This window comes from Osmerus eperlanus, chromosome 6 (genome assembly GCF_963692335.1).
Source record: "Osmerus eperlanus chromosome 6, fOsmEpe2.1, whole genome shotgun sequence".
NCBI classification, from domain to species: domain Eukaryota; kingdom Metazoa; phylum Chordata; class Actinopteri; order Osmeriformes; family Osmeridae; genus Osmerus; species Osmerus eperlanus.
In genome coordinates, this window is record NC_085023.1 from 1,638,556 (window position 1) to 1,662,236 (window position 23,681).

At 47.3% G+C, this 23,681-nt stretch overlaps 1 protein-coding gene across 1 annotated transcript in view; it reads left to right on the forward strand.

Annotated features, from left to right (window-relative positions):
• wdr27 (WD repeat domain 27) overlaps positions 1-23,681 on the forward strand; it is an 84,261-nt gene that overhangs the window by 40,564 nt on the left and 20,016 nt on the right. Inside the window, exons 13-22 of the mRNA XM_062464475.1 lie at positions 1,872-1,938; positions 2,632-2,699; positions 2,828-2,935; positions 3,268-3,357; positions 8,807-8,928; positions 9,561-9,694; positions 10,660-10,757; positions 12,750-12,871; positions 14,770-14,867; positions 16,038-16,140. Coding sequence (XP_062320459.1) covers positions 1,872-1,938; positions 2,632-2,699; positions 2,828-2,935; positions 3,268-3,357; positions 8,807-8,928; positions 9,561-9,694; positions 10,660-10,757; positions 12,750-12,871; positions 14,770-14,867; positions 16,038-16,140 — 1,010 coding nt within the window. The remainder of the gene's footprint in view (positions 1-1,871; positions 1,939-2,631; positions 2,700-2,827; positions 2,936-3,267; positions 3,358-8,806; positions 8,929-9,560; positions 9,695-10,659; positions 10,758-12,749; positions 12,872-14,769; positions 14,868-16,037; positions 16,141-23,681) is intronic.

A 23,681-nucleotide genomic window follows, 5' to 3' on the forward strand; every position in this document is an offset into this window, starting at 1 on the left:
CCACCAGTAACACCAGGAACTACCCCTCCAGTATCTACCCCACTAGTAACACCAGGAACTACCCCACCAGGAACTACCCCTCCAGTATCTACCCCACCAGTAACACCAGGAACTACCCCACCAGGAACTACCCCTCCAGTATCTACCCCACCAGTAACACCAGGAACTACCCCACCAGGAACTACCCCTCCAGTAACTACCCCACCAGTAACACCAGGAACTACCCCTCCAGTATCTACCCCACCAGTAACACCAGGAACTACCCCTCCAGTATCTACCCCACCAGTAACACCAGGAACTACCCCACCAGGAACTACCCCTCCAGTATCTACCCCACCAGTAACACCAGGAACTACCCCACCAGGAACTACCCCTCCAGTATCTACCCCACCAGTAACACCAGGAACTACCCCACCAGGAACTACCCCTCCAGTATCTACCCCACCAGTAACACCAGGAACTACCCCTCCGGTAACTACCCCACCAGTAACACCAGGAACTACCCCTCCAGTAACTACCCCACCAGTAACACCAGGAACTACCCCTCCAGAAACTACCCCACCAGTAACACCAGGAACTACCCCTCCAGAAACTACCCCACCAGTAACACCAGGAAATACCCCTCCAGTAACTTCCCCACCAGTAACTACCCCACCAGTAACACCAGGAACTACCCCTCCAGAAACTACCCCACCAGTAACACCAGGAACTACCCCTCCAGAAACTACCCCACCAGTAACACCAGGAACTACCCCTCCAGTAACTACCCAGCCAGTAACACCAGGAACTACCCCTCCAGTAACTACCCCACCAGTAACACCAGGAAATACCCCTCCAGTAACTTCCCCACCAGTAACTACCCCACCAGTAACTACCCCACCAGTAACTACCCCACCAGAAACTACCCCAGCAGCAGTAACAGCAGTAACAGCAGTGCAGCAGTAACAGCAGCAGTACCCGCAGTAACAGCAGTAACTACCCCCCAGTCCCCAGAAGCAGTAACAGCAGCAGTAACAGCAGCAGTAACAGCAGTAACAGCAGCAGTAACAGCAGTAGTAACAGCAGCAGTAACAGCAGTAACAGTAGCAGCAGCAGTAACAGCAGCAGTAGCAGCAGCAGTAACATCAGCAGTAACAGCAGCAGTAAGAGCAGCAGTAACAGCAGCAGTAACAGCAACAGTAACAGCAGTAACAGCAGCAGTAGCAGCAGCAGTAACAGCAGCAGTAGCAGCAGCAGTAGCAGCAGTAGTAACAGCAGCAGTAACAGTAGTAACAGCAGCAGTAACAGTAGTAACAGCAGCAGTAACTGCAGCAGTAACAGCAGCAGTAACAGCATCAGTAGCAGCAGCAGTAGCAGCAGCAGTAGCAGCAGCAGTAATAGCATCAGTAGCAGCAGAAGTAGCAGTAACAGTAGCAGCAGCAGTAACAGCAGCAGTAGCAGCAGCAGTAACATCAGCAGTAACAGCAGCAGTAAGAGCAGCAGTAACAGCAGCAGTAACAGCAGCAGTAACAGCAGTAACAGCAGCAGTAGCAGCAGCAGTAACAGCAGCAGTAGCAGCAGCAGTAGCAGCAGTAGTAACAGCAGCAGTAACAGTAGTAACAGCAGCAGTAACAGTAGTAACAGCAGCAGTAACTGCAGCAGTAACAGCAGCAGTAACAGCATCAGTAGCAGCAGCAGTAGCAGCAGCAGTATTAGCATCAGTAGCAGCAGAAGTAGCAGCAGCAGTAACAGCAGCAGTAACAGCAGTAGTAACAGCAGTAGTAACAGCAGCAGTAGCAGCAGCCGTAACAGCAGCAGTAACAGCAGCAGGAACAGCAGCAGTAGCAGCAGCAGTAACAGCAGCAGTAACAGCAGTGGGTGTGTGGTTTCAGGGGTCAGAGAGCAGCCTCTGGTGTTCCACTCTCAGGTGCGGTCATCAGGATACCGCCAGGGCCCAAGGTATGTAGACCAGGGTATATAGACCAGGGTATGTAGACAGTGCCAGTGAAGATAGACCAGGGAATGTAGACCAGAGTATGTAGACCAGGGTAGATAAACCAGGGTAGATAGACCAGATAATATAGACCAGGGTATGTAGACCAGGGGATGTAGACCAGGATATGTAGACCAGGGAATGTAGACCAGGGTAGATAGACCAGGGTAGATAGACCAGATAATATAGACCAGGGTATGTAAACCAGGGAATGTAGACCAGGATATGTAGACCAGGGAATGTAGACCAGGGTATGTAGACCAGGGTAGATAGACCAGATAATATAGACCAGGGTATGTAGACCAGTGTATGTAGACCAGGGAATGTAGACCAGGGTATGTAGACCAGGGTCTTTAGACCAGGGTATGTAGACCAGGGTAGATAGACCAGGTTATGTAGACCAGGGTAGATAGACCAGGTTATGTAGACCAGGGTAGATAGACCAGGTTATATAGACCAGGGTAGATAGACCAGAGAATGTAGACCAGGGTATTTAGACCAGGGTAGATAGACCAGGGTTTGTAGACCAGGGTAGATAGACCAGGGTAGATAGACCAGGGTAGATAGACCAGAGTAGATAGACCAGGGCCAGGGCAGAGTAGCAGTAGGCTCAGTGTGGATGAAAAATTATTCTGAGCACCAAGGTGTTGTCTTTCTAGGAGGACCATGTTTTCACCCAAAACCAATGTTCCGAAGACCCCAGGTCACAGGAAGCCCGACCACTCCAGGTGAGCTGGGCATCTGGTCCAGTCACCCCAGGACCAGCTTGATGGATTCAACCTGGAATTCACCTTCTGGAGGTGAATGACCTACCACCACACTTCCTGTGTCAACCTCTTGGTGTGTTTCCTCCTTGAAGTCTGCTGAGAGATTACCCATCAGACACTGGGGCGCCGAGTGTTCTACACACTCACCTGAGCACAGGCCCCTCCCCCACACCTGTCTGCTGCTGCCAGTATTCAGGTAAGGCTTCTCCCACCTCACCTGGTGGCAGGCTATACGGGGGATTACTGATTGCTGCTGAGGGCTCTCTCTGTGTCTCTCTGCTGACGTCTCTCTCTCTCTGTGTCTCTCTCTCTGTTCCTCTCTCTCTTTCTGTCTCTCTCTGTCTCTCTGTCTCTCTCTCTCTGTGTCTCTCTCTGTCTCTCTATCTCTCTCTTTGTGCCTCTCTTTCTCTCTGTGTGTCTCTCTCCTGATGTCTCTCCCTGTGTCTCTCTCTCTCTCTTTCTGTCTCTCTTTCTTTCTGTCTCTCTCTCTGTGTCTCTCTCTCTGTCTCTATCTGGGTCTTTCTCCAGGAGATGGGAAGCAGATTCTTTGTGGCATGGGAGACCGATCTGTGTTGCTGTACAAGTCTACTCTCACTGGACACCCTGCAGTTTACACAGGTAACAGCCTCCCTTCCTCTTTCCTCTCTCCATCGCTCCTCTTTCCCTCTGTCCCTTCATCTCTCCTCCCTCCTTTCTCCCTCCTTCCATGCCAAGACAGTTAAGAAATGTTCATTGCCATTATCTTTATCATTATTTATTATGGCAACTAAATATAATCCATATTTGGTTTGAATCAGAAGTAAGGCTATATGCGGCTTCAGTAAGGCTATTCCTTGTTAAAACTGCAGTAATCCTATTGGTTGTTTGTCCTGGCCAGCTAGATGTGATTGTAAGATGAAAGCCTCAGGAGGTCTATATACAGGTTCTTAACTTTCACTGTCTGTCTGTCTGGACCAGCATAACTGTCTGTCTGTCAGGACCAGCATAACTGTCTGTCTGTCAGGACCAGCATGACTGTCGGTCTGTCAGGACCAGCATGACTGTCGGTCTGTCAGGACCAGCATGACTGTCGGTCTGTCAGGACCAGCATGATTGTCTGTCTGTCAGGACCAGCATGACTGTCGGTCTGTCAGGACCAGCATGACTGTCTGTCTGTCAGGACCAGCATGGCCTTCCCTGGACTAACCCCCCACACACACACACCTCAGTTGTGGGCTGGGGTTAGGTGGGCTGGGGTTAGAGTGGGCAGGGGTTAGGTGGGCTGGGGTTAGGTGGGCTGGGGTTAGGGTGGGCAGAGGTTAGGTGGGCAGGGGTTAGGGTTAGGTGGGCAGGGGTTAGGTGGGCATGGGTTAGGTGGGCTGGGGTTAGGTGGGCAGGGGTTAGGTGGGCAGGGGTTAGGTGGGCTGGGGTTAGGTGGGCTGGGGTTAGGTGGGCAGGGGTTAGGGTGGGCAGGGGTTAGGCGGGCTGGGGTTAGGCGGGCAGGGGTTAGGCGGGCAGGGGTTAGGCGGGCAGGGGTTAGGTGGGCAGGGGTTAGGTTTTGTGCTGTAGTGTGGTTTTCTCTTTAACCTTTAGATGTATGAGTTGTAAATATTTCAGACGCTTCCACCAGAGTGAGTTATTTTTCCAAAACGAAACTAGCTAGCTTTATCTAGCTTCCGTTAACTAGCAACCTAGCATAATACTCGTAGCAATGCTACTACCTGCTAGAGTTACTTACATTTACATTTTACATTTAGCAGACGCTCTTATCCAGAGCGACTTACAGTATGTACAGGGACATTCCCCCGAGGCAAGTAGGGTGAAATGCCTTGCCCAAGGACACAACGTCATTTGGCACGGCTGGGAATCTAACTGGCAACCTTCAGATTACTAGCCCGACTCCCTTACTTGTTAGCTTCCTAATTGTAAAATTTGAAGCCATACTCTAGTGTCATATAGTTTTTGTCTATCGGAAAATAGTCGGATGGAATGTTCATAATCGCTGTTACGCTGTGAGACCCGCATTCGAATGATCACATATGTGCGACGCTACTCAAGGCCATATGGCAGGTTAAACACTACTGGTGATTAATGGGTACATGAAGCACTCAAGATTTGTATATCATTTAAAATATCTCCAAATGGTGTCTCCAAATGGTGTTAAAGACCAGCAGTTTTTGGTGTTAGCATTAGCATATTATCGCAAATCGGCGATGACGTCACGTTGGGGAATCGTGGAAGAGGGGAGCCTCAGCCTAGTACTAGAACTATGGCGACTGACTGGGATGAAGAAGAGCCATCATGTGTATGATGGCCCGCAGCCGTATAATTTCAAACCAAGTACACATGAGAGGGCAAATGAGGAATTGCAGGGACCTGATGGCCGTCAAAGCCAATTAAATGGATGGTCCGAGGAGAATGAGTGGAGAGTTAGTGAAGTGTCCTGGTGGGTTGCTATTATTTAGCAACGCAGCAACGATCTCTGGAGCTAGTCTACGAACAGCAGTGCACATATTCAACTTTTTTTTACTGTCAGTGAATAGCACCGAGTGAAAGTCAACGTTTTCTTTATATCTAGTGATCATTCATGGCCTGACATTACATTTTTGAGGCACTTGTCCTTTGGACAAGTGGCCCTACATTTACGTTTCACTTTTCCACGCACAAAAGTCACGTCCGGGTAAAGATTGTGCCTTTGACCAACAAAGATGATCTGTAATATTATACAAATGATAACAATTGAGGTGTTATAAAAAAAAAAATTGTTACATTAAACATTTACACAATTTCTGCAGAATGAAACACTTTCTGTTATGTACTGTATTGCAGCTTCGTCCCAATATCTCTACAGACCGTGCAGCTAATTTAATGCTCAACACTTGAACGGGGGCTTATTACTTGAAAGAGGAATTACTGCGTCTTCTCAGTTACACTATCTTGGAAATACAGTGACTTGCAAAAGTAGGCAAATGGCTAGTAGAACATAACATTTCATAATAATTTCAGTCAATCAAACAGCTGCAAGACCCAGTGAAATGTTATATAGAGCTAGCAAACTAACGTTAGCTAGCATCGCTAACGACATTGGCTAACTCAACTTTGGTAGGCTATCCTCAGTATTTGCAAGCTGGCCAGTGCAAGTACAGTAACATGGCATTTTATTTTGTTTGAGTTTAAACTTGTCCAGTGGGGAAGATACATTTTTCTGCCCTACAAAAAAATCCACTTGTCCCAGACAATCATGTCGTTAGCTGTAGTTCAGATAAGTAGACTAGTACTACCGGTAAAGTTATCTAGATCTAGAAAAAAGACATCATGCTAGCTATGGGCTAGCTATGGGCTAACGTGCCAGTGTCACCTAGAAATCCCCCCAAGATCATCCCTAATTAAATATTTTCCCCGACGTTGTAAACACATTTCCGATTAGATGTCCCATGTTTTGATGGTACTAGCAGAGCCCATATTAGACATTCTCTGGTACTAGCCTAGTGTTTATTTCTAATCGATTTCAATGGTCTCTAAGCGGGCTTTGGTCGGTCGTCTCCCCAACGTGACGTCATGCAATGCATTGTGGGGGAAAGAAGAATCATTGCAAAAAGTAGCTACTTGTTCGTATTATATTCCGTTTTGTGACACCCAACAACATCAAATACAATGGATAACAGTTTAAATGTTTATTACCAACAAGTAAATAGCGCAAATTCGTTGGAAAAATTAACCTGCCATATGGCCTTTAAGGGGTTAAGAATAGAAATTATTAATTTATAATCAAGTATTTAGTTTAGAATGGGGCACGACCTTAATATTGGTTTTAGGAGATGAATGAATGATGAATGAATTCATTAAAGTATGGTAAACATGGATAGTATTAACAAGTTATATTATGAATTGTGTCCCGATGGCTGGCTGGTAGGTAGACCCAAACACAAGACTCAGAACACGGAATAGGTTAACGGTATTTATTTGTAGAATAATTGGCAGTGGAGTCGGCAGACGTAGGGATCGCGTCTAAAACAGACAGAAAACAAGGTTACTGACGGGAATTCGATTATCTTAACCACTTTCGGAATACAGACAGGAGCCGACAAACGTGAGCTAATAGCAACGTTGAACTGGCGAAGAGTGGATGTGGAACCGGTGTAAATATCCTGATGAGTTGATGAGTTGATGAGCCGCAGATGTGATTAGTTAATAGAAGGAGTGTGTGGACAGGAATGCAGGAGCCTGTAATTGAGAATCAAAAGGGACCGACAGACAAAGAACAGACAGACAGAAAACAAAAAGGGCAGGCCCAGCCCAGGGATATGACAGAATTTGCTATGAGAGATTGGTTTCAATGAACAGAATGAAATGGTCTAACTTAAAAAGACAGAAATTGTACAGTCAATGATTACATCCTTACAAATCATAAACAGAGCTCACGCCAATGCCAATGATCAGAATCAGAATTGTTTTTTATTGCCATGTAAGTTGACACAAACACATAATTTACTGTGGCAGGAAAGGTGCATACAATGAACATAAACGGATATACATTTTTAAAAAGTAGAAAAAGCAGAATGTATAAATGTCGGGGAGGAAAGAGCATTAGCCATAGTTACGTTTGATCAGGGTTGATCAATGAGGTAGAAGCGGTTCGCGTCCGAGGCCCATTTGAAGAATCTGAAGTCAACGCGCGGCTGCGCTGCAGGATCATGAGACTGAGTCTGTGGGGTCTCAGTCAGGTCACAATTACAATTGCGTTTTTGGTTCTTCTGCTGAAACGTTCAGGTAGTGTTGCCCAGGCACTAATCTTGTTGAATCCCAGGAGAAGCTTGGCGAAATCCTTTGGAACGCCAATCCTGATGGCGTTCACGCCATGGTTGGTTTCGCTGGAGTCAGAGATCGATTGTCATCTCAAGAGTGTTATACAGTTCAGAGATAGAAGGAGGACCTGTCTAGAGTCAGAAGTTGATTGGATGAAGCTGGGTTCTCAACTCCCCCTCTTTCCTTCACACCTACCAAAGGTGTGAACTGGTCTCACGCTGGTTCATAAGATTGTTCAAATGTTGTTCTGGACATCTTGGTACAGTTACAAAATATAGTTGAATGATTGTTTTATTATGTTAGCTTTGTGTAGATACCAAGAATGACTTGGTTCTCTTTCGGGAAGAAGGAGTAAACCAAAATTTCAGTAAACACAACATTAAAACAAAGTAACAAACATTACACAAATATCCCTTTCATAATTCTCCACCTTCTACTGATGTGGTAAAGGTGAAGTCTGAAGAACTTTCCTCAAAAGTTCTGATCAAGGTATGTTCTTTGTTCAGATTGAAAGCACAAATGGTTGCTGGAGACGTGTCTTCTCAAGCAGGCCCTTTGAAGCCTGCAAGCTAGCAGGAGGGCCTCACATGCAGAGTGGGGGAGGTCCCCCTCCCACTCTATGGTTCCTTTGCATCGGCGTTTGGTGGGTAATCAGCATACTGAGGGCGTCAAGATGGCTGATTAGGTTTGTCTGATGTGGTCGGATCAGACTCTTCAGGTGTGACAGGATGTTGGCTCAGACTCTACAGGTGTGACAGGATGTCGGATCAGACTCTACAGGTGTGACAGGATGTTGGGTCAGACTCTACAGGTGTGACAGGATGTTGGATCAGACTCTACAGGTGTGACAGGATGTTGGCTCAGACTCTACAGGTGTGACAGGATGTTGGGTCAGACTCTACAGGTGTGACAGGATGTTGGATCAGACTCTACAGGTGTGACAGGATGTTGGCTCAGACTCTACAGGTGTGACAGGATGTTGGATCAGACTTTACAGGTGTGACAGGATGTTGGATCAGACTCTACAGGTGTGACAGGATGTTGGATCAGACTTTACAGGTGTGACAGGATGTTGAATCAGACTCTACAGGTGTGACAGGATGTTGGATCAGACTTTACAGGTGTGACAGGATGTTGGATCAGACTCTATGTTGGCTCTGTGTGGTCTGGCTGACCTCATTACAGTGTGTACACAACTGGCTGCTGCTCCTGGTGGAGGAGACTGGTTTGACAAATAAACTGTTCTTCTGTGTGTGTGTGTGTGGTGTGTGTGTGTGTTTAGGTCATGACAAGGCCGTGAGCAGGGTGTGTTGGAGCCACAGCAGACAGTGGTGGCTGAGTGCATCAGAGGACCGAACCGTCAACATCTGGTCCTCCAGCAGCCCTGAGCCTGTCCTCACTCTGGTGGAGCACACACACCACACACACACACACACACACACCACACACACACACACACACACACACCAGACACACCACAAACCACACCACACATACACACAGACACACACCAGACACACCACAAACCACACACACACACTCACCTCTATCCCCTTATCCACCTCCCCCTTATTCCCCTATCCTCTTCCCCCCTATCCCACCCCCCATCCCCATCCCCCCATCTTCCTCTCTTCGATCCCCCCGATTCCCCTCCCCCCGTCCCTCCTCCTCAATTCATCTCCATCCTCCTCTCTCCCCTCCCCCCGTCCTCCTATCCCCAGGATTCTCTTTCATGAGTCCCTTTTTCCACATGGAAAAAAATACATTCCACAGTGTGCAGCCCCAGTGAAACCTCCTAACACAACCTGGAAGACACACTGCTCAGCAACAGACAGGGAGGGAGGGGGGGAAAGAGATCTTCTGATAAATATAGTATAGCTACAGTAAACACACTCAATGGAAGAATCAGAAAAATACCTTTACATAACTACCCTCTTCCTGCCCAGACAGACAGCGTCACTCTGGGTGTCATTTGGGGCAGGGTTTGATGATTACTTCAGTTTGTTGATTGAGTTTGGTTCTTCGTTGTCCTGCAGGCGGCTGACAGGTTCCCTAAGCCAATCAGAGCTGCTCAGTTCTACTACTTGGACCGCTTCCTGTTGCTGGCGTCTGGCCCCTCCCTGCTCCTCTACCTGCTGCACCTGGACGGCTCCCGAGACTCCATCAAAAGGTTCAGGGCTCAGAGTTCAGGGGTCAGAGTTCAGGGCTCAGAGTTCAGGGGTCAGAGTTCAGGGCTCAGAGTTCAGGGCTCAGAGTTCAGGGGTCAGAGTTCAGGGGTCAGAGTTCAGGGCTCAGAGTTCAGGGCTCAGAGTTCAGGGGTCAGAGTTCAGGGCTCAGAGTTCAGGGCTCAGAGTTCAGGGCTCAGAGTTCAGGGCTCAGAGTTTAGGGCTCAGAGTTCAGGGCTCAGAGTTCAAGGTTTAGAGTTCAGGGCTCAGAGTTCAAGGATCAGAGTTCAAGGTTAAGAATTCAGGGTCCAGAGTTCAAGGTTCAGAGTTCAGGGTTCAAGGTTCAGAGTTCAAGGTTCACTGGTCAGGGTTCACTGTTCAGAGTTCAGGGTTCAGAGTTCAGGGTTCAAGGTTCAGAGATCAGATGCTTTTATCCAAAGTGACATACACTGGGGACCTGAGCCCTCTCCATGTGCAGTCAGTTGTTATACTTACCTCTACACAGCCCTTCTACCTCTTAGAACAGGTTTTGTTATAAAATAGTATATAGATCTTACTTGGAGTGCAAGAGATGTCAGTGTGTGTGTAGGGCCAGTGTGTGTGTGGTCAGTGTGTGTGCGTGTGTGTGTGGTCAGTGTGTGTGTGGTCAGTGTGTGTGTGTGTGTGTGTGTGTGGTCAGTGTGTGTGTTGTCAGTGTGTATGTGTGTGCTCAGCATGTGTGTGTGTGCTCAGTGTGTGTGTCGTCAGTGTGTGTGTCGTCAGTTTGTGTGTGTGTGGGTGTGGTCAGTGTGTGTGTTGTCAGTGTGTGTGTGTACGTGTGTTCAGTTTGTGTGTGCTCAGTGTGTGTGTGCTCAGGGTGTGTGTGTGTGTGCTCAGGGTGTGTGTGTGTGTGTGTGTGGTCAGTGTGTGTGTGTGTGTGTGGTCAGTGTGTGTGTGTGCTCAGCATGTGTGATGGTCTCCTGTTCCTCAGGTATCACCAGAGGAGTGCTGTCCAGCTGGGGTGTCGTCTCCAGACCTCTGCCTCCACAGACATCACCTCCCTGTCTGCCGTCAACAGCTTCCACTCCTGTATCCTCCCTGAACCTTCAGCTGGGTTGGAACTCTTAGCTGGGTTAGAACCTTCACCTGGGTTAGAACCTTTACGTGGGTTAGAACTCTCAGCTGGGTTAGAACCTTCACCTGGGTTAGAACTCTCACCTGGGTTAGAACCTTTACCTGGGTTAGAACCTTCACCTGGGCCAGGTCAAGGTTATGGTTTAAAACGAAAGATAAATGTAAAAAAACAAACATTTCCTTAATCTTAAATGGTGTTCTAAAGATAACAGTGTTATCAGCCATTAGAGTTCCATTGATGTGAGTGGTTTTATGAGCCTTATCCTTCAGGCTGGCTCAGCTACAAGTCACTGTGCTGTCCTGCGTCCACAGCCCAGGAATGCTCCACCCTCTCCTCGTTAAAAATGCATTATGCTTTTATTATCTAATAAATCCAGTCAACCTACAAGGCCATTTATAGCAATGTTTGGAAGAGCGTCTGTTCCTCGGGTATTCCACACTATTGTGCTGCTTGGCCAGAGACACAATGGAAAGTAGATCTGAGATAGTTGGTAAGAATTTCCACTGTGTCTGTCTGGGCTTATTCCTAACTGTGCTGAAGGTAAAAAGCTGTCAGTAAAGAAAGGTCTCTACACAGGTTAGCCCTAACTCACTCAGGTTAGCCCTAACTCACTCAGGTTAGCCCTAACTCACTCAGGTTAACCCTAACTCACACAGGTTAGCCCTAACTCACACAGGTTAGCCCTAACTCACACAGGTTAACCCTAACTCACTCAGGTTAACCCTAACTCACACAGGTTAGCCCTAACTCACTCAGGTTAGCCCTAACTCACTCAGGTTAACCCTAACTCACACAGGTTAGCCCTAACTCACACAGGTTAACCCTAACTCACTCAGGTTAACCCTAACTCACACAGGTTAACCCTAACTCACTCAGGTTAACCCTAACTCACACAGGTTAGCCCTAACTCACACAGGTTAACCCTAACTCACTCAGGTTAGCCCTAACTCACACAGGTTATCCCTAACTCACTCAGGTTAGCCCTAACTCACACAGGTTAGCCCTAACTCACTCAGGTTAGCCCTAACTCACACAGGTTAGCCCTAACTCACACAGGTTAACCCTAACTCACACAGGTTAGCCCTAACTCACTCAGGTTAACCCTAACTCACTCAGGTTAACCCTAACTCACACAGGTTAGCCCTAACTCACTCAGGTTAGCCCTAACTCACACAGGTTAGCCCTAACTCACACAGGTTAACCCTAACTCACACAGGTTATCCCTAACTCACTCAGGTTAACCCTAACTCACTCAGGTTAACCCTAACTCATACAGGTTAGCCCTAACTCACACAGGTTAGCCCCTAACTCACTCAGGTTAACCCTAACTCACACAGGTTAGCCCTAACTCACTCAGGTTATCCCTAACTCACACAGGTTAGCCCTAACTCACTCAGGTTAGCCCTAACTCACTCAGGTTAACCCTAACTCACACAGGTTAGCCCTAACTCACTCAGGTTAGCCCTAACTCAAACAGGTTAACCCTAACTCACTCAGGTTAGCCCTAAGTCACTCAGGTTAACCCTAACTCAAACAGGTTAACCCTAACTCACACAGGTTAGCCCCTAACTCAAACAGGTTAGCCCTCACTCACTCAGGTTAGCCATAACTCACTCAGGTTAGCCCTAACTCACTCAGGTTAACCCTAACTCACACAGGTTAGCCCCTAACTCACACAGGTTAACCCTAACTCACACAGGTTAGCCCATAACTCACTCAGGTTAACCCTAACTCACACAGGTTAGCCCTAACTCACTCAGGTTAGCCCTAACTCACACAGGTTAACCCTAACTCACACAGGTTAACATTCTCCCTAGAGGTTAACATTCTCCTATACAGGTGAACCCTAACACATGGACAGGTAGATGTGGCTGTGTATGCTGGAGAATGCTAGGACCAGGTGATCTGCTGTTTAGCTCACGGTGTTGGTCCTTACCTGTGGTCAGACCTGGTCCTGGCGTGTGGGGCGGACCGCTCGCTCCAGGTGATGGACCTGAACCAGGACACAGTGGCGGCACAGGTCCCTGAGGCCCACAGCAGAGCTGCCCACCACATCACACAGAACCAGGTGAGCCTGTGTACTGGCTGTTGCATCTACCGTTACAGCTCTGTAAAGTCAGTCTGAATCAGTTAAAGCAAAACTTCCAGATGACGCCATTTTGACTAGTTATTTGGAATGTGATGTGGATGAACCTGCCAGCAGTAAAAGTATCCTCAACTGTGAAGTTGTAGGTAGGTTCTGTGATCTGATGGAGAAAGTGGTGGCTTGGAGACAGATAGCTGGGGTAGGACTGTCCAAATTCATACTGATGTTGACATGAAGAGAATCCTTCCTTCTTACATGTTGCCCTGGCAACAGCTGGCCCCACCACGTCATCATCATGGGTTGGTGGGATTAGGCTGGATTAGGCTGGATTAGGATGGATTAGCTGGGTCAACATCTCCTGGTGGCTGGGATTAACACAGTGAGGCGTCTCCAGCAGGGAGCCAGTCTCCCACCCCGGCCCCTCTCCTGCCGGGCCGCTCCACCCTCACGCCAGCCTTTGTGTGCAATGCATTGTGGGCAGGGGGTGATGTGTTGACTCAGTGGTGACGTTGCGTCAGTGTGGGGTCCCGGCTTTAGGAGCACAGGTGAGGGGGGGCTGGAGGTCTGGATGAGGGCCAGAGGGCCTTGTGGGTGTGAGGGGCCTGGGGGCCAGGGGGCTGGAGAGCCTGTTGTATTGGGGGGCCTGGAGGTCTGGTGGATTTGGGGATCCAGTGTTTGAGGGGGACTGTTGTTTTGGGGATGGATAGCCTCTCCGGAGGGGGGGCAGGGGGCTGAGGGGCTGGAGCCCAGAGTGTTAATACATGAGGATCAGAGGGGATTGAGTCTGCCTGGAAACAGCATACATACCACCCTCCCTCTTCCCCCTCACTGCTTCCACCTCTTCCTTCTTCATGTTAATCTGTCCTGAGGTTTAGAATCGGGAGAGCAAAAGGTATTTCTGGGGTCCTGAGCCAGATATGACCCCAGTCTCTCTCTCTCTCTCTCTCTCTCTCTGGTTCTCTCAAAGCAGTTTCTCATTAAGTCATTTATACACACCTATATAGATTGATACACACTTCCATATAGATTGATACACACTTCCACAATTTTACATTCTAATGGAACATTACACAGTACATTATATACAATATAATTTAACAATAATTTGTGTATAAAGTAAAACAATAAAAAACATTAACTAATTTATGTGCATATTATTGTTTTTGTATTATCATTATTCATGTAAATAAAAGTGTAACTGTCTCTCTGTCTCTGTCTGTTTCCAACTATCTCTTTCTCCATTTTTACTGGAAAGCTCTCTTATCTCCTCAGATAAGAGCTTAGTGCGTGAAAGTGAGAGAGAGGGAAAGAGAGAGATAGTGAAAGACAGAGAGTGAAAGACAGAGTGAAAGAGAGAGAGTGAAAGACAGAGAGTGAAAGACAGAAAGTGAAAGAGAGAGAGAGTGAAAGACAGAGAGTGAAAGAGAGAGAGAGAAAGAGAGAGTGAAAGAGAGAGAGAGAGTGAAAGACAGAAAGTGAAAGAGAGAGAGAGAGTGAAAAACAGAGAGTGAAAGAGAGAGAGTGAAAGAGAGAGAGAGTGAAAGCAGTAGATTCCTGTAGGAACTACGGGGAGGGTTGGAAAACAACCACACATTAGTTTCCATTCCATCAGAGAAACACTGTCTACCAACATGGTTTTAGGCCTTCTCTCATTCTCAGCCCCCTCTCTTTCCCCCACCCCCTTTCTTCCTCGCTCTCTCTCTCTCTCTCTCTCTCTCTCTCTCTCACCCTCCCTCCCCTTTTCACTCTTTCTTTTCCTCTCTCTCCTTTTCTCTTTCTTTAGCCTGAACCACTATCTCAATGTAACAATGTGTATTCTGTGCATGTTTGTGTATGTATGTGGTGTACGTGTGTGTACACGTATGTGTGTGTGTGTACAGGGCTCTATGTTCAGCTGTCAGACTCCAGACTCCTACAACCTGTTCCTCACCAGTGCAGTCACAGATGGGCTGAAACTGTGGGACCTGCGCTCTCTCAGGTGAGAACCCACCCACCTGTCCTCCCCCCTTTACCATCCCTGCTCCTAGACCATCCTAGCCCTTAGACCATCCTAGTTCCTAGACCATCCTAGCCCTTAGACCATCCCAGCTCCTAGACCATCCTAGCCCTTAGACCATCCTAGTTCCTAGACCATCCTAGCCCTTAGACCATCCTAGCCCTTAGACCATCCCAGCTCCTAGACCATCCCAGCTCCTAGACCATCCTAGCCCTTAGACCATCCTAGCCCTTAGACCATCCCAGCTCCTAGACCATCCTAGCTCCTAAACCATCCCAGCTCCTAGACCATCCTAGCTCCTAGACCATCCTAGCTCCTAGACTTCCCTCCTAGCTGTAAGTGATGACAGAGGACTGTCTCTCTCCTATGATGCATTTGGGCTGCAGCTGGCTGTAGAAGCAATCTCTCTGACTAGTACTCTCTCCCTCTCTCTCTCATCTCTCTGTCTCATCTTTCTTTCCCTCTGTCTGTCTCGCTCTCATCCCTGTCTCTCTCTTAGTCTCTCTCTACCTTTCTCCCTCTCTCCACCTCTCCCTCAAACTCCCCGTCTATCCCCTTCTTCTCACTCTTGTCTCTAATTTCTCTCTCTCTCTCCTCTCTTTCGCATTCCCGCCTGTCTCTGTCCCTCTCTCCCTTTCAGGAAAACGTCAAGATGAAATGTTAGAGGTTCCCTGCCGTCATCAGTCAGACTGAATGTCTGACTGATTATTTTGTGTGCACTGGCCGGTGGAAACATTTGACTTCCATTTCTGATTTATCACATCACATAGGAATGGACCGTGGGGATAGGATTAGGGTTATGTTTGGATGGAGTTAGGATTAGGGTTATGGAAGGTTTGGGGTTAGGATTAGAGTTATGTAGGGTTGGGGTTAGGGTTAGTGATAACCCTAACCTTAACCCTGGGAGTCAGGTGGCTGAGCGGTTAGGGAGTCGGGCTCGTAATCTGAAGGTTACCGGTTCGATTCCTGGCTGTGCAAAATGACGTTGTGTCCTTGGGCAAGGCACTTCACCCTACTTGCCTCGGGGGGAATGTCCCTTTACTTACTGTAAGTCGCTCTGGATAATAGCGTCTGCTAAGCGTCTGGGGTTAGGGTTAGTGTTATGTAGGGTTGGGGTTAGTGTTGCGTGATGTTCTGTGCTTTCCATATCAGGTGTGTGCGTCGCTATGGTAACCACCTGAACCGCTGCCACCTCTGCACATGTGCCTTCTCCCCCTGTGGACGCTTCATCTGCTCCGGCTCCGAGGACGGCTGTGTGAGTAACCTTAACCTTGCTAGTCCTAACCCTGTTAACCACGCTAAACATGCTAACCTTGCTAGCCCTAACCCTGTTAACCCAGCTAAACATGCTTACCTTGCTAGCCCTAACCCTGTTAACCACGCTAAACATGCTAACCTTGCTAGCCCTAACCTTGTTAACCATGCTAAACATGCTAACCTTGCTAGTCCTAACCCTGTTAACCATGCTAAACATGCTAACCTTGCTAGCCCTAACCTTGTTAACCCAGCTAAACATGCTAACCTTGCTAGCCCTAACCCTGTTAACCATGCTAAACAGCTCAGCACCAACCCTGATAATCATGCTAAACAATTCACCACTAACCCTTTTAACCACTAACCATGCTAACTATGTTATCCTTAACCAGACTAACCCTGTTACCCATAACCAAGCAAATCAATAACCCTGCTAACCATACTAGCCAGCTAACCTGCTAGCCGTTAGCCTGCTAGCAGAGCTAGAGATGGAGTGTCCTCCAGAGCAGAGGAGGCTGCTCCAGGGAGGCAGAGGAAGGTGCTCCTCCAGTTTGGAGAGGCAATAGGGAGTAAAAAAAAAAAGATTGATTGGTGGAAATAAACCATTACCAAATCTCTGTATTATTTATAAGATAATTTTGTTCTCTTCTTTGGAAAATATCCCCTGGGGTGGGCGGGGGCCCCTGCTGTCCTCCTCAAGGCGGGATCTGTGACGTCCTCCCTAACCAATCAACAACCAGAATACAATGTTGAGATTGTGTTGGTCCAATGATAATTTCCAACTCTCTTCCACTGCATTGTACATGAGTGTGAAACTGTCCGTAACGGCAGAGTATTAGAAAAGACACCCGCTGCTCCACAGGTCTCAGGAAACAGTGTGAAGCCCCCGGCCCCTGGCCAGGGGCTGACCTCTGGTGTGCAGGGGCCGGGGGGTCAGTGTTGTTGAGCAGGGTGGTCAGGGAGATTGATTAGTCACCTAGGTGAGACAGGTGGAGCTGTCTACCATCTGTGACCTCTGCTACCTGTCCAGGAATACCTGGACGCACCCTGCTCTCTGTTACATCCTTCAAATACCTGAGAAACCATTTATAACGTGTGTGTGTGTAAGGGACAAAGAGAGAGAGTGTGTGTGTGATGCTTGTGTGTGTGTATACATTGACCGGAAATATACATAAAAACTGCTAAACTCGTCAATCTGCAGCTGACTAAATATTGCTCCATTTGAGCTCTCACACCCAGGGAGCAGTGTAGAGGAGATCTGCAACTGTCTGGAACAGTCAAATCTATGAGAAACATTTGATATTCCTTATAAATATAACGTATTCATTCATTTTATCCAGCGTGACATACAAATAGTGCATATAGAAAGTAGAGCAACACCCTGTGAGTAAGCCTGCAAAAACATGATCTATTGGAATACACTGTTACTATAATAGCACAGTTAGTGCAAGAGTAAAATATACTATGGAACATAGTTACTGTAGGACAGTTGAGTATTATGAAACATAGTTACTGTAAGTTATACACTAGCTCTGGTGTAGATGTGGATAAATTATAGACTGGCTATGGTGTAAATGTGGATAAGTAATAGACTGGCTCTGGTGCAGATGTGGATAAGTTATATACAGGTTCTGGTGTACGTGTGGACAAGTTATAGACTGGTTCTGGTGTAGATGTGGATAAGTTATAGACTGGCTCTGGTGCAGATGTGGATAAGTTATATACTGGCTCTGGTGCAGATGTGGATAAGTTATAGACTGGCTCTGGTTCAGATGTGGATAAGTTATAGACTGGCTCTGGTGTAGATGTGGATAAGTTATATACTGGCTCTGGTGCAGATGTGGATAAGTTATAGACTGGCTCTGGTTCAGATGTGGATAAGTTATAGACTGGCTCTGGTGTAGATGTGGATAAGTTATAGACTGACTCTGGTGCAGATGTGGATAAGTTATAGACTGGCTCTGGTGCAGATGTGGATAAGTTATAGACTGACTCTGGTGCAGATGTGGATAAGTTATAGACTGGCTCTGGTTCAGATGTGGATAAGTTATAGACTGGCTCTGGTGTAGATGTGGATAAGTAATAGACTGGATCTGGTGCAGATGTGGATAAGTTATAGACTGGCTCTGGTGTAGATGTGGATAAGTTATAGACTGGCTCTGGTGCAGATGTGGATAAGTTATATACTGGCTCTGGTGCAGATGTGGATAAGTTATAGACTGGCTCTGGTTCAGATGTGGATAAGTTATAGACTGGCTCTGGTGTAGATGTGGATAAGTTATATACTGGCTCTGGTGCAGATTTGGATAAGTTATAGACTGGCTCTGGTTCAGATGTGGATAAGTTATAGACTGGCTCTGGTGTAGATGTGGATAAGTTATAGACTGGCTCTGGTGCAGATGTGGATAAGTTATAGACTGACTCTGGTGCAGATGTGGATAAGTTATAGACTGGCTCTGGTTCAGATGTGGATAAGTTATAGACTGGCTCTGGTGTAGATGTGGATAAGTTATAGACTGGCTCTGGTGCAGATGTGGATAAGTTATATACTGGCTCTGATGCAGATGTGGATAAGTTATAGACTGGCTCTGGTGTACGTGTGGATGTCTCGTTCTGAGCCCAGGGACCTGCAGGAGGCCAGTAGGAGGGAGCTGTCGTCCTGCTAGTATCTCTGGGATGTTTACTTAAACTGGTAATGCTTTCATCTGTCTGGCCTACCTCTTTCCCTCTCTCCTCTCTCTCTCCTCTTTGTACCTCTGTTTCTTTCCTCTCTGTAGCTCTCTCTCTATATCCTGAAAGAGAAAGGAGAGAGAGTGAGAGAGAGGGGAAGAGAGAGAGGATAGAAAAAGAGAGACTTTGACCGAAGAAATCTTTATTGGGCAGTCAAAACTACCAGCTAACCAACAGTTACACCACAAGTCATAAACCAAAAATCTTACTTACTCCTATTCAAACAAAAAGATAAAACGTTAAATAAAAAATATGCCTGACTCATGGTCTGTCTCAGAACAGACATCCCCACCATAGGATCCAGTTGTGCCACGTGCGATGGCCCCCGTGGATAATCCTCCACTGCAGATCAGCTGTGGGCTTCTCTGTAGGAGGCTTATACAGGGTGTGCCAGCATCCTATCAGGGATGAGTTTTGTGCTGAAACTAAAGTCCACTTAGCGGACCTCCAACAGTGTCCTTTGATGCAGCACTTTGACAGATGTCATGTAGAAGGCCTTCCTGTTCCCGTGCTCCAGGGAACCACACCCAGCTGTTCCCGTGCTCCAGGGAACCACACCCAGCTGTTCCCGTGCTCCAGGGAACCACACCCAGCTGTTCCCGTGCTCCAGGGAACCACACCCAGCTGTTCCCGTGCTCCAGGGAACCACACCCAGCTGTTCCCGTGCTCCAGGGAAGCACACCCAGCTGTTCCCGTGCTCCAGGGAACCACACCCAGCTGTTCCCGTGCTCCAGGGAACCACACCCAGCTGTTCCCGTGCTCCAGGGAACCACACCCAGCTGTTCCCGTGCTCCAGGGAACCACACCCAGCTGTTCCCGTGCTCCAGGGAACCACACCCAGCTGTTCCCGTGCTCCAGGGAAGCACACCCAGCTGTTCCCGTGCTCCAGGGAACCACACCCAGCTGTTCCCGTGCTCCAGGGAACCACACCCAGCTGTTCCCGTGCTCCAGGGAACCACACCCAGCTGTTCCCGTGCTCCAGGGAACCACACCCAGCTGTTCCCGTGCTCCAGGGAACCACACCCAGCTGTTCCCGTGCTCCAGGGAAGCACACCCAGCTGTTCCCGTGCTCCAGGGAACCCCACACAGCTGTTCCCGTGCTCCAGGGAACCACACCCAGCCACCCCGAATGACAGGATGGATCTTTCCGGTTCCTGCCGGTTTGCCTTTTACAGCAGCATAGCATTGGCTCTATGACCAGAGCATACACCTGGCCTGACATTGGACCCCCCTGCCTAATCCTTCTCCTGGGACTGGCCGGCTCAACCCCCCCCCCCACACACCTTCACCATCACAGAGACATCACAATACAACAAACGCACCCATGACATGAACACATTCCCAAACCCAAATTAATCCATCACTTCAAACAGGATGACAAACACGGTCAAACACTTTTTCTTGATCAACTGACAGAATAGCCAAATCATATCCCCCCAGCTTTGCGCAATCAATGACCTCCTGAATAACAAAAATGTTATTCATTATTGACCTTCCTGGAACACACAGTGTTTCCACTATGTTGATTTTTCCGTAGCGGCCGCCACAGCTAAATTTCTGCCGCCACGGTATCAGAAATAGTGCTGTACAAAATTTTAGGCAGTCTATCAGCAGTGATTGTTAGAAAGCGTATCGGAGGATAGCACGGACACGCGCTTCACAGCGCAGTTGAGACTGCGTGTGTGCGTCCTTGAGAACTGTAGAGCTAAGTCGTATAACTTATGTTGTCAGTTAATTTAAGGCTGTTATTGTATTAGTCTATAGTTCTTGCTAATTTAAATTAACTGGTGATTTTCGTTGTTTGTAGGCTATTCTTCCCCTGCTAGCGAAATTGCACGTCGATTCGATAGCGATTGCTGCCCTTGCTCACTTTTGTATTTTAGGTGCATTATTATGCTGAAGTAGTTTTAATTAATAAATAGTGGGTATATTGTTATTATTAGCTACAGAATGCTTAGCCTATCAAGATCAAATGAAGCAGACAGCGTACATGCTTCCGAGTGGCCCCTTAATCGATAGGCTAGGCTACTGACCATTTACAAAAAGTTAGGTCAATTATTAATTGGCAGCATTTATGCCATTTAGAACATACTTTATGACTGTAAGGTGTCATTAAGTAGCCTAACTTCATTTCTTTATGGGAAATAGGACAAAAATATGTGCAATATTACATTAGCTATTAGACATATTACATTAACCTGCAGACCTGCCCCCACTGCAAAAAAAAGATCCTAGAGGAAACACTGAACACAGTAGGACTGGTCTCTGTGCAATATGCTCTCTAGCACCAACTTCAGCCTGTTGGCCAAAAATTTTGATAATATATTGTCGTCCTAACATAAAAGAGAAATAGGCATTGTAGCATGTGTTCCCCAAAAGCCTCCTGGTAAACCTCCAGTAGGTCAGGACCCAAAAAGCCCCAAAAGTGTGTGTAGAACTCAGCTGGTAGGCCACCCAGCCCTGGGGACTTCCCCACCAACAGCTGCTGGAATGCAGCAGTGAGCTCTTGGAGAGGGAGTCCCACCTCCAAGGCTTCCCTCTGGTCTGACCTGAGCTTTGGCAGGTCCTGCAGCAGCTCACAGGCACTCTGAGGATCCCTGCCCCCCCACACAGGTCTGCATTAAACTCCATGGTGTGAGAGAGAGAGAGAGAGAGAGAGAGAGAGAGAGAGAGAGAGAGAGAGAGAGAGAGAGAGAGAGAGAGAGAGGATAGAGAGAGAGAAAGAGGATAGAAAGAGAGAGAAGCTGGGAAGGGCCGACAGCAAGTCTTGCCACTAGATATGTATCTCAATGTCTCAACTTGAGGGACAGCGAATCAACATTTTATGATTGTTGAAACCTTTCTATATCTTAACATGTATTTATCAGTTTTACTTTTCTATAATCACACTCAAACAAAGCTTACATTTTAGTTTGTTATATTATTATAGTTAGTTAGACTCCTTATTGGGTGTGCTTTGTCTTCGGCAAGGGCACAACCTTTGTTCTCTCACATATATATTATTATTATTGTTTCTCTTCACACCCCTTCGTCAATATTTGGACTACATAGACAACCTCGATGTCAAAAGTTTCGTCTTGGTAGCGATTGAGTTGCTTGTATTTGTATTTACGTTCCGTTGCACGGTTTAAGTAGAAATTAAGTTTTTGTGGCGAAAATTGAAGCTAACGGTGGCTAACTTGCTAGCCACAGTCAATGGGTGCGTTCGACTTCATGCGGCGCCGGCGGCGCCTGCAGCCGCCTGCAGCCCGGCTGACTTGAAGCAACCAATGGCATTCTCAGCTTCAAGGCAGCCGGCTGCAGGCGGCCGCAGGAAGTCGAACGCACCCATTGACTGTATGCATTTTTATATAAAATATACAGACATCAGTTGTAAAAATGTCATTAAAAACGGACCCCTGTGCAACCGACGCAAGCAAGCACACCCTACAATTTCCCCAGAAATTGTACCCTCTCTAGTTATGTTATGATACGTGTAGAAAATTATATATTGTATATTGTGTATACCTTCACTGTGGACTGCTTTGGCAATATTGTTTAACCTGAACATTCATGCCAATAAAGCATCCTGAACTGATCTGAAAGATAGAAAAGAGAGAGAGAGAGGGGTTAGAAAGAGAGAGAGAGAGGGGATAGAAAGAGAGAGAGAGAGGGGTTAGAAAGAGAGAGAGAGAGGGGTTAGAAAGAGAGAGAGAGGGGCTAGAAAGAGATAGAGAGGGGATAGAAAGAGAGAGAGAGAGAGAGGGGTTAGAAAGAGAGAGAGAGAGAGGGGTTAGAAAGAGAGAGAGAGAGGGATTAAAAAGAGAGAGAGAGAGGGGTTAGAAAGAGAGAGAGAGGGGCTAGAAAGAGATAGAGAGGGGTTAGAAAGAGAGAGAGAGAGGGGTTAGAAAGAGAGAGAGAGGGGTTAGAAAGAGAGAGAGAGAGGGGATAGAAAGAGAGAGAGAGAGGGGATAGAAAGAGAGAGAGAGAGGGGTTAGAAAGAGAGAGAGAGGGGTTAGAAAGAGAGAGAGGGGTTAGAAAGAGAGAGAGAGAGGGGATAGAAAGAGAGAGAGAGAGGGGATAGAAAGAGAGAGAGAGAGGGGTTAGAAAGAGAGAGAGAGGGGTTAGAAAGAGAGAGAGAGAGAGGGGTTAGAAAGAGAGAGAGAGAGGGGATAGAAAGAGAGAGAGAGAGGGGATAGAAAGAGAGAGAAGCTAGAAAGAGAGAGAGAGGGATTGAAAGAGAGAGAGAGAGAGAGAGAGGGGGGATAGAAAGAGAGAGAGGATAGAAAGAGAGAGAGAGGGGATAGAAAGAGAGAGAGAGAGGGGATAGAAAGAGAGAGAAGCTAGAAAGAGAGAGAGAGGGATAGAAAGAGAGAGAGGATAGAAAGAGAGAGAGAGAGGGGATAGAAAGCAGGCATGCAAACTCCTCTCCTTTAGGTGAGACTCACCTTTTTGAAACAAAAATTGGTAACCTACGTGATTCGTGCAGATCAGATGAGAAAATATGGCCAACAGCATTTTACCCGTGCTTCGCTACTTTACAACTGGCTCTGGAACCAATCGTCACTCCTAATGCCTAAACCTCACAGCCAATCAGATTTTTTTTTTTTTATTGTATGCTATACAAAAAAAAAAATTATGGTTAAAAGAACATTACATCGTTTACAAAAGCACAGATTCTACATAGATCTAGCCTCTTAATTTTGCTCTCAAAGTGTGTGAGTGTGTGCGTGTTCATGCGTGTGTGTGCAAGCATCCGTTTGTGCACCAGATTGATGTGTCCGGGGGACCATGCCCCTGGACCAACCTAGAGGGTAGGGGGTTTGCCATATC